This window comes from Taudactylus pleione, unplaced genomic scaffold, assembly GCF_031769625.1.
Source record: "Taudactylus pleione unplaced genomic scaffold, aTauple2 ptg000026l, whole genome shotgun sequence".
Lineage (NCBI taxonomy): Eukaryota > Metazoa > Chordata > Amphibia > Anura > Myobatrachidae > Taudactylus > Taudactylus pleione.
Genome location: NW_028284428.1, coordinates 11883324 through 11895350, shown reverse-complemented (window position 1 = coordinate 11895350; position 12027 = coordinate 11883324). Strand labels below are relative to the sequence as shown.

The window sequence follows — 12027 nt, the reverse complement described above, 5'->3', positions numbered from 1 at the left end:
TTTTACAAAAAATACTCCAAAAAGCATATATCAGACACACTCTACATAAATACCTATAAACAGCTATATAGCAGCTCTCAAAAGAGGGGTTACCTTTTGATGTTGATGATGAAAAAATGGAGAAACGCATTAAGGACCTGGAGTATCTATACCAGTTATATACATTTTCTTTATTCACCACTTGATGAACTGACTGTTATATCCAATCCATGTGATATTGATTGGCACAAGTGGAGCTGGTTTTAACAGCTGAGCTGTAATCTTGGGATGTGTGATTCTACCCACCGCAGCCGGGCGGATAAGGACGCCCACTTTACCTTACACACATCCGTAATACTTAACAAGACTGCAAAACCATCGGTAACATAGAGCACCATCGCAGCCTCACACACACTAGCACAAGCTCTGACCTCACTCAGGAATTGCTAACCTCGTCGCACGCAGTGAAAACCAAGCTGCGTATGGCATCTCAGTGGCTAATTTATGCATGCCCCTGTAACGGTGTTCAATCGCACTGGCACGCCTGCGTTTCTCTGACCACCCCCCGTCACCAACCCCAAATGGTACTTCCTGTCAATCACTCTGCGATGGGTCTGCATAGTCACTGTGATCGCAATCCCTATCACAGTGGTGTGTTCGCGCAATGATTACGCATGCGCAGTATGCAACAATCGGCCAATTGCATGCGTAATCGCAGTTGTGATCACTATTCTATCAGGCCTGATATCTCTTGCAAGCTGGAGGGCTAGTGCATAGATGGTATCATGAGCAGCATTGCCTAGCCACTTCTGATTGGCTGACTACCTGTTGTCACCTCCAGCTGATAGTACTTTCAATCGTAAACATTACAGCTATATATCTACTATATAAACATTGCAGATATATATATATATATATATACATATATATAAAGAGCCATATATCTATATAGTTATATATCTGTAGAGCCACAGATCTCTATTTGCATTACGTAATTATACACACTTCATAAGTATAGTGAAATATTACTTTTTTTAAGCTGGATACATTTGACTCAACGTATATACTCAATAAAGTGTTCATATAATTAAAAAGAAGTCCCATTTCCTAAATAGAGTTGCTTTTGGTATTCAGTATTAGGCCCAGTATCCCCTCAATTTTATTTAAATCGTATTTATATTCTAATGCAGTCACTGGCTATACATAGGTTGAGATGAGTTCTAAGAACTTAAAAGAACGCTTTAGGTCAAATAAATGTACACTGCATACTGCACCGGTTACACTAAGTCATCTGTGTTCATTTGCTGTGATATATACTTATGTAGTGTTATTGAACATATGTATTTGGAATATATTCTGGATCATTTCTGTGTAAATTTAAGGCAAATATAAAAAACTGTTTCCTCTTCTTACTTGATAATTAGCAGTGATCGTCCTTCATTGTATTTGCTATAAAAACTGAAAAGTTACAATGCAGCATTTCTCTTACCTTCCAAGCAAAATAGGACAAGAAGCAGTGATGTCCCTCCTTGGAGATGCATCTCTGCCTGCTTTGGTAATATCTGTACTACACAGTAGTACATAAGAGTGAGATTAGCCTAATCTGTCCCTCATTAAGCACCTTAAGCTTCCTTCCTAGCGTGATGGGTCATCAAATCTTTGGACATATTACTGTAACTTAATGATTGATCCAGACTTTAATTTAATTTATTACTTTAATGAATATATTTCAGTGAGATCAGCTTCAGTATTGTGTTCATATTAACTTTAAAACGTTTTATATAGGTTTCACTGAAATGGTTATATTTTACATCAACCTCTAAAGGCAGACCGACAGTGCCCTATCCGGCATCTCTACACATTTCACCTAAACTCCCTGAGAGCATGTAGTCCCTTTCTATGTAGCTGGTAATGTTTGTATAGCTGGTATCTGATGTAATAATAGCTCTATGCAGGGACAGATTAAGAACATAAAGTACCCCAGGAAAAAGCTAAATACATTTCCCTAGTAGTGTGAAATAAAAAAAATAAATCACATGGCCTCTGCCTATCTGTACCCAAATTGAATGCCTCCTAGTGACATAAAATATAGAAGGAATTTTAATGACTGATATTAAAAACAGGTGGCATTTTAATGACATATATGCTATACAGATAACATTGTAGTGACTGATTTACAATAAAGGGAGCATTCTAGTATACAGTAAAATATAGACTGCATCCTAGTGACAACCATGCAATACAGATAGCATCCTAATAATCACCATAAAATAATTAGATTAGTCTAGTGTCTGTTATACAATACATAGAGCATCCCAGTTACCATAATATACTGTAATACAGAGCATCCTAGTAACTAATATGCAATATAGGAAGAATCCTTGTGACTACAATACAATACATAGTCCAATCTGTAGCCACCATGCAATACTAAGAGAATCCTATTGATATCAATACATTACAAAGAACATCCTATTGACTGATATACAATAGAGAGAATATCCTATTGAACACAAAAAGATTCCATAAGAGTGCTATACAACACAGAGAGCATCTTAGTGCCTGACATGCAATATAAAATGCAGCCTGAAAACCACCATACAATACAGATAGCATTCCGGTAACCATTAGATAATACAGAGAGAATACAGTGACCACAATGCAATACAGATATCATACTAGTGAAAGGCATACCATACAGAGAGCATCCTAGTGACAGCCATTCAATAAAGAGAACATCCTAATGACCACATACAACACAGAGAGCATCATTCAGACAATCACAAAAAACAGATATAGCATCCCAGTGACTGCCATACAATACTGAGAGTATCCTTGTGACCACTAAACAAAATAGAGAGCTTTACAGTGACCAACATACAATACAAATAACATCACAGTGATCAACATACAGCAAAGAGAGCATTCTAGTGAATGCCATGCAAAAGAGAGCATACCAGTAAAAATTATTTTATAGAGAGCATCCTATTAACAACCATACAATACAGAGATTATCCTAGTGACTGATATACAATATAAAGCACAATTATTTGCAGATATTCAATATAGATATAATCCTTGTAACCACAATACAATTTAGAGCAGTGGTTCTCAAACTCGGTCCTCAGAATCACACAGTTCACGTTTTCCAGGTCATCTAGCAGGCACAGGTGTATTCATTACTCACTGACTCATTTTTTATAAAAATATCTATTATTTATCATGACATTGAGACAAATAATATTTCACAATGGTTGTAAGTAAAGGTATAACATCTTTTTTGTTATGGGCTCCCAGATTCCAATGATCAAAATTGGCACATAGTAATGCCAACGGGTCTTTCCTGAGATGTAAAGAAATAATACTACCAATAAAATTTTCTACCTTGTACCAAAACTTACGAATGTGTCTGCACTCCCAGAAATTATTATTATTATTATAAGAAATTTGCCTTAGAGGCTTTACATTTCAAACAGCAGCCCTGATTCAGAGCCGGACGCTCTGACAGAGCTCTCGCTCTGAATCAGGACCGTCCCTCCTACGTTTTGGAGCGGCCTCCTGGCCGCTCGCATAGCTGTGGGTGACCACCCACAGCTATAGCGAGCGGCCAAAATGATGGTCGCGATGGTCAAGTCCATCGCGACCATCGGGCTTGCGACGAGACGTTTGTGGTAGGGTCTCGCTGCCGCAAGCCCTGGAGTGCTTTTGGCTCTATCAGAGCCAAAAGCACTCCCACTGACATCACTAATGATGTCAGTGGGGCCGGCCCCAGACAGTAGGCGTTCCCATGGGAACGCCTCCGTCTGGGCAGCCATGCCTCCAGCACGCCCACCAAAGGGGGCGTGCTGTCAATCACCATCGACAGCATGCCCCCTTTGGTGCGAGACCCATAACGACGGCTTGGCCGTCGTTATTCGGGTCTCGCGCATGCGCATGACGGAGCCGCCTCCGTCGTGCGCATGCGCACTTGGGCAACATCGACCCGCTTACGAGCGCTCAGTGCTCGCGAGTGGGTCTGAATCAGACCCTGTGTCCAGATTCCTCTGGGACTATATAAGCCCTTTGACTTTGAGAAACATAAGCTCTATTGAACACCTTGAAATGCACTTCTTGCAATTTAGCAGATTGTAATACAGTATATTCATAGTACCATCATAATATTTGAATAGAGGGTCAGAGGAAACCAAACTACTGTAGGAATTAATTGGGACCATTGCTGAACAATAGGATCCCATAGTTTCTCTGTCCTAACCACCTGAAGATCTGATATCAACAATTTGGTATGGTAAGTATTGGTGTTTAAAAAAGAGTATAAGGACATCAAGATATTATCGGTATTCGGGCCCAACATTGGGGAAGGCATAGTCTGAAGAAAATGTCTCACCTGCAAATACATATAGAAATTTGAATTTGGTATGTTAAATTTATCCTTAATTTCTTGAAATGTGAATAATTTACCACTGGGATCAAAGACATCTTTGACCGCTGCCAGTCCCTTGTTATGCAAATTGAGAAAGTGTACATTGTCAAAACCAGGGCTAAAAGCAATGTTACCCCAAAATGTGGTATATTTAGAGCTTTGAGGGTTACGCTCAAGTTTGCGATGAATAGATAGCCAAGCCTTATACGTGTCTAAACAGAATGTTTTCTAGTAGTAGGGAAGGAAGTGATCATTTAGGAGCGTGTAGAAGGGCACTAGGTAAGAAAGGAGCAAATAACTCTGTTTCAAGAGATAATGCTGAATTATTATCTCGCCCTAAGCACCAATCTATAATATATCTAAAATCCACCGTATTAGAGGAATCGAGCAAATTAGGAACTTCCAAACCTCCAGTTCGCCTAGTATGCTGCAGCTTAGCCAAGGCCACTCTAGGTTTCCCATTCTTCCACAAAAATTTGGTAAATAATTTGGAGCAGTCTATCATATCGTTTCGAGTCATAGCTATGGGTAACATTTGTATCAAATGTATATAGAACATTATTTGCAGACCTGGTGACATCACACGGGGACGGGGCCACAATTGCCGGAAATTACAGCAATGCCCGGAGCATCCGCAGGATGCTCCAGGGAGATGTAAGGGCAGCGGTGTGACCGTTGAAGCATCCTAAGGACACTCCAGGTGGCACTGCAGCATAGATTCTGGCTGCAGTGTGCCAATCTAGGCACTCTGCTAGTCAGATGAGGCTAGCAGAAAAAATCTCCGAGGGCCAGACCAAATGATTCTGAGGGCCTTATACGGCCCCCACGGCAGGAGGTTCCCCATCCCTGCTGTAAAGGAACCAAAATCTGAAATAATGTCAACCACCGTGGTTATAGTAGTTTCAGGGTGTGATATGAATAGCATCATGTCGTCTGCAAAGAGGACTATTTTAGTTTCCACATTACTGATTTTAATGTCATGGAATCCCTGTGTCTCTCACAAAACCACAGCTAAAGGTTCTAATGCTAAGGAGAACAAGAGTGGAGATGAAGGGCATCCCTGGCGGTGCCTCTATGAATGGGAAAGCAGTGCCCATTACATCCCTGGCGGGTGCCTCTATGAATGGGAAATCAATACCCATTACATCCCTGGCGGGTGCCTCTATGAATGGGAAAGCAGTACCCATTACATCCCTGGCAGGTGCCTCTATGAATGGGAAAGCAATACCCATTACATCCCTGGCGGGTGCCTCTATGAATGGGAAAGCAATACCCATTACATCCCTGGCGGGTGCCTCTATGAATGGAAAAAGGCTTGGAAAGGTACCCCATTACAAGCAACTTGTGTCATAGAGCCTGTATAAATAGTGGATAGTATTTGTATAAATCTACCAGGAACCCAAATCGCTGCAAGGATTCATATACGTGATCCAACATCACCATATCGAAGGCCTTTTCGGCATCAAGTGATAGAAGGGCACATTGTCAGAATTCCCCGCTGAATCCGAGTTATGAATAACTGATAAAACTTTCCTAATATTCACTACAGAATGTTTCCCTACAACAAAACCCGCCTGATCTATATGAGTTATTCAGGCGACTGACTGACCCATATGCTGGCTGCAGGAACCAACGACAATGACATCACACCTGGCCCCTGTGGCCAAACATATTGGTTTCTGATTGGTTAGTGAGTATCTACAGCCACATAATTACCAAATCAGTTGGTTGACTGGCTGATTCGTCGGCCAAGTGTGCACCCCACATTAGAGGCTGTTCATATCACAACAGAACTGTGGTGGGTCACCTCCATCTACACATAATAACTATGACTACAGTAAAGTACTTTGATGCATGCGCAGTTTACGATAATACCTTCTACGGTATTATAGTTCTATATACAATCACTACTGCAGAATTATTTTGAAAGTAAATCTAACATATAATATGGAATCTCAGTTGAGGCACTGGTGAATGCTTTGAATGAATTCATGCTTTGTAAAGCTTTGATTTCACACATGCTGTTTTGCTTTATAAAATTGTATAATGATGAATTTTTAACAAGATACAACCTTGGGAATAAACACTGCCCACACAGTATTCTGCTTAATTACTATATATTTCACTATTTCTTTGTACTGCCAAAATTCCTAGAAATTAATTTTACGTATGTAATGTATGTGTTGCATAGCGTTGAATGTTCTATAAACAGTATGCAATATTATATAGCATTAATTACTTTATATTTTTATAAAATATAAATTATTATCCCTTAGATATATCTTCCTGATTGACCTATTGAAGAGGAACATGCTCTTAGTCAGGGGCTTGACGTGGGCAAAGCAAGTGGAACTAATGCTGCAGGCGCCAAGACACATTAGTGTTACTTTGTTTCCCTCTCACAGCTAATAGACTGCTGTGACTGATCCCCAGGGAATAGAGCAGAAGTGACAGGGGAGCGAGCAGAAGCCCCCCCATTCAGAAGTACATTCCCTTGGTTGAAACATTACCTGCCTTCTCTTCCTTCAATGTCCACAACTGATTGAGCTCACAGTTTGGTTGACTCTACTGCTGTGTGCAAATCTCACTGTCCCACTTGTGCAGCAGCTCAGGGTAGTGTGCTCTTGCTGCAGTATATATTCATATGTACTGTATATATAAACATATACCAGCCGGGCCTACCTGTCGTTGTCGAGTGATTATTAATTTGAAACCCATAATTGTTATACTTACATCTCCAGAGTTCCTATGTCAGCGGTGTCAACGCTGCACAAACTGCCTGGAAAATGGCCGCCGCTGCCATTTTCCCGGCGTTTTGCGCATACGCAGTAGGGAAATTGCTGGGAAAATGGCTGCCGCGCTATTTTCACGGTGACCTGTGCATTCGCAGTAGACTCTGTTCAGATTAGTCTAGTGCCAAAAGTCTAGTGTTGCGGCTCTGCGCTCAGTGTGCTACCGGCCACCGGAGAGAGAGGAGGGGGCCCCGGATGAAGACTGCACACAGACCCCCTCCTCTCTTATTTCGCCCCTGCTTAGAGTCGTGCAGGCAGTGTGGTGGCCACCCCTTCTGTCCTCAGGACTGCAGTTTTTGGCGGTTTGACCGCATTTCATTTGTGAGAATAGAGCCTCCTACCCTGTAAGTGCTGCCAATTGGTTTATATTTTCTTTCTTTATTTATTTGGCCATCATATACACCTGTAACTATTTATGTTTTTCAGTATTGTTTGCCATGCTAGCAAGATTAAGTATATAATTTTAATCTACAATGAGTACCTATTTATATTGTAATAACTTTATATATTGTAATTTTTTTTTGACATTGGGAAACAATCATACTATGAAAATAAAAGTTAGTCGATCCACTGCATAAATACACTAATCCATGATTACTATATACCTAGCATATGTTCTTCAATAAACCCTGTACAATGAGTTTTGAGAACACCTTTTAGTGGACTCTGACTTATAGTAGACTTTTTATTAAGAGAATAGATACATTTTATTTTAAATATATTTATTAACACAAACAAGAGGGATTTTAAATTTTTTTAATAGTATATGTAAATTTTAAACAATTGCAGGTCCCCTGTGTATATGAAATAAATACCACTAAATGATTGAATTTTCTCCTGTAATGAACTCTAGAAAACAAATTTGACATTACAAAACAATAGGAATAAATAAATAATGGTTCCACTGGGGCTCGAACCCAGGACCTTCTGCGTGTAAAGCAGACGTGATAACCACTACACTATGAAACCACTAATGTTTTCCATGCCTGAAATATTGTGATACAAGATTCTTTTTTTCATGTATAAATTATATGAAGCAGTGATATATTTATGATGGATAATACCTGCATTAACCATTTATGTTGGAGATAAATCCCAGCATAATGAAATGAGCCAATTTTGATTCATAACACAAATTAATTAACAAATCTGCAGACGAGACATGCAGATTGCATACTTAGATAAATGTAATTAGGCAGCACACAGTGTATTAGATGCTAAATTAAGATTTTACAGAATTTTTCCATGCAGAGAATGTTGCATAAACCTGCGTTGTATCATGCATTTCATGCTTACCACCACTAGATGGCGATCATAGACAACTCTAGATCCAAAGATGACGTGAACAATTAGACACACCCACCACACTACTTTGTGTCCCTTTGATTCAGAATCACTACTGGCTGGGTGTAGATACAGTACATCTGATTTATTCATTGTATAAACTTTTACCACACCTATAAATATACTGACTGATACTGAGACTGAATTAAAGAACAGTGCAACACAGCAGAGGGATAATTTAGCAATATGTAGCTTTTGTTCCTGTAAGCAGCAATTGTTTAGGAACAGGAATTATTGTTATACTTTTTGTAATGCTTCCCCTATGGTGTAGGAATACACCATAGGAATATATGTCTGACTCTGTATGGATCATATGCATTCATTTGTTGGACCTTTTTGCAGACTTTTCCCTGTCAGTATCATTCCCAACAATTGCCCTCTTCACTTTGGGGCCTCTTTATCAAACTAATTTTCTCCTTAAAACATGTGGACACGTTTAAGGCAGAAATAAGTAGCCCAGCTCTTTATGAAGGCCAGACAGCAAGGGATATCAGCTCTATCCTGCTTTCTGGCTAACAGGGCTCACAGCAGCCAACCCCATAGTTTTCTATGGTGATGGAGTTATTTAACAAGCTCCAAAAAGCTTAGCTTTGCAGTTTTTGTCTTGTTAGGTACCGCAGTCTGAAAGTAGCTGCCCTTAATGTGGGGGCCCGGCAGGAGATCAATATCCTGTGTGCTGGAGCTGTTCACAATGTACAGTATATTGAAGGGATGTTATGCAGACAGAACCCGCAAGTATATTGATATCGTTAGCTATCACTTTACTTTTTACTCATAGCTGGGATGAGCACTTATTGGAGTCTGTGCCCTTGTATATGGCCCGTGACAAATGACATCCACTATGCAGAATGTTAGTTTTCAGGGCTGGACCGCAAATCTTCATAAACAGGTCCCTTTGAATCTTAGTTCAAATTATAATTGCACAATTTGCTCAAATTTCACACAGATACCAATCCACACCAACGTTAATGTCATATTTATAATAACCAAGGAAATAGGGAAAAACTGTAGAGTGTACAAATCAGGGCTTCAAATTAGGAGCATAAACCAGTGGTTTCTTTCAGTTCTAAAAGCTACTTTGCTATGGATTATTCTCATACTTTCATTCTCATATTCGTTACTTCTGACCTGTAGGGGGATTGTTGCTGAGTTGAACGCAAGTTGGCTGTTATTGCTCTTGCATTGTGTGCACAAATCTAAGGGGTCTATTCATTATCGAGGTTTGTATATCCCCTGATGATTAAATATCCACTTCTCCACAGGGGATTCTTATCACCAGAGCAATTCATCATTGCTGAGGTCACACATGCGCAAAGCCGCTGAGGAGGCAGCGAGGAGGTGATGGAGAGATCCGCTCGGATCCCTATTCGCATCACGGGAACTCCCTTCCCAAAGGAAGGAGCGAGGCTCCAAAAATAAGCTCCATCTGAAGATGGTTTTTGTGCTTACAGGCAAACTCTGAAATCTTTAAGTTTTCTGAGTTTGCTGAATATCGGACCCCTGATGATGAATGGCCCGTCACCTTAAATATGTTGAAACTAGCGTTTCCACATTTTGTAACGAGTCATTTTAGTGATGATGAATAGGACCCTAAATGGAGGGTCGCCAAGAGGGGGGGTGGCGGTACTAATTAACTGGGCCCGGGCTTGCTGGAGTGACCCGGCGGGGGCCTGGATACGACGCCGCTCCCCCTCCCTCTTTCCTGTCAGCAGACCAGACTACTCGCGCCCCCTCCAGTGAATTTGCGCTGGGTTCAGGGACTCAAAGCAGAGGCCATTTTAAGATAGGAAGGGGCCCTTGTGCAGGCTTCGATCAGGCCCCCTCCTCTCCGGCGGTGCAGTAGTCTCTGGCATTGTGCCAGAGACTACTACGCAGGTCTCCGGGAACATAGCGCATGGAACAAGAGATCCTTTGAAATTATGGTCTAATTTCCAGAATAAATGGTCTAAAGAGTTTACTGGTTTCGAAAATTTCTTAACTATGATTTCCTCTACAGATAAAGTTTTACAATTACTCGCTTCCACGAAGCTTAAAGAAATTCATTATAAAACTATTCATAGAGTTTATATTTCACCAAAATGCTGAAAGTATATGGTATCGGAGGACACCGGTTGTTGTCCCAAATGTTCTATGGAGCATGCTTCTTTTACACATGTTTATTGTCGGGTCCAAAAATCTAAAATATCTGGTACAAAGTACTACATTTCATTGACCAAACTTTCCAGACACGACAATTTTCACCTATTCCTTTCCTGTTCTCTCTTTTTGATCTATGGGGAACTCAAGCCTCCATTGAACATATAGTTCCATTACTAACTCTGGGCTTGATTCAGCAAGGATCGCAACTGCGATTATGCCCGAAATCGGCCAATTGTTGTGTTCTGCACATGCATCGCAGTGTGCATACCCGTCACTGCGAACGTGACTGCAATTGCAAATCTTCATAAACAGGTCCCTTTGAATCTTAGTTCAAATTATAATTGCACAATTTGCTCAAATTTCACACAGATACCAATCCACACCAACGTTAATGTCATATTTATAATAACCAAGGAAATAGGGAAAAACTGTAGAGTGTACAAATCAGGGCTTCAAATTAGGAGCATAAACCAGTGGTTTCTTTCAGTTCTAAAAGCTACTTTGCTATGGATTATTCTCATACTTTCATTCTCATACTCGTTACTTCTGACCTGTAGGGGGATTGTTGCTGAGTTGAACGCAAGTTGGCTGTTATTGCTCTTGCATTGTGTGCACAAATCTAAGGGGTCTATTCATTATCAGGGTTTGTATATCCCCTGATGATTAAATATCCACTTCTCCACAGGGGATTCTTATCACCAGAGCAATTCATCATTGCTGAGGTCACACATGCGCAAAGCCGCTGAGGAGGCAGCGAGGAGGTGATGGAGAGATCCGCTCGGATCCCTATTCGCATCACGGGAACTCCCTTCCCAAAGGAAGGAGCGAGGCTCCAAAAATAAGCTCCATCTGAAGATGGTTTTGTGCTTACAGGCAAACTCTGAAATCTTTAAGTTTTCTGAGTTTGCTGAATATCGGACCCCTGATGATGAATGGCCCGTCACCTTAAATATGTTGAAACTAGCGTTTCCACATTTTGTAACGAGTCATTTTAGTGATGATGAATAGGACCCTAAATGGAGGGTCGCCAAGAGGGGGGGTGGCGGTACTAATTAACTGGGCCCGGGCTTGCTGGAGTGACCCGGCGGGGGCCTGGATACGACGCCGCTCCCCCTCCCTCTTTCCTGTCAGCAGACCAGACTACTCGCGCCCCCTCCAGTGAATTTGCGCTGGGTTCAGGGACTCAAAGCAGAGGCCATTTTAAGATAGGAAGGGGCCCTTGTGCAGGCTTCGATCAGGCCCCCTCCTCTCCGGCGGTGCAGTAGTCTCTGGCATTGTGCCAGAGACTACTACGCAGGTCTCCGGGAACATAGCGCATGGAACAAGAGATCCTTTGAAATTATGGTCTAATTT

At 41.1% G+C, this 12027-nt stretch overlaps 1 protein-coding gene and 1 non-coding gene across 2 annotated transcripts in view; both read right to left on the bottom strand.

The window, feature by feature from the left end:
* The window catches only part of RS1 (retinoschisin 1), a 46450-nt gene extending 44930 nt beyond the window's left edge, over nt 1–1520 (bottom strand). Inside the window, exon 1 of the mRNA XM_088451637.1 lies at nt 1469–1520. Coding sequence (XP_088307763.1) covers nt 1469–1520 — 52 coding nt within the window. The remainder of the gene's footprint in view (nt 1–1468) is intronic.
* Nucleotides 1521–8087: 6567 nt separating this feature from the next.
* Nucleotides 8088–8160, bottom strand: TRNAV-UAC (transfer RNA valine (anticodon UAC)). The gene has a single exon. It is a non-coding gene; the product is annotated as a tRNA-Val (tRNA).
* Between the last annotated feature and the right edge of the window lie 3867 nt (nt 8161–12027).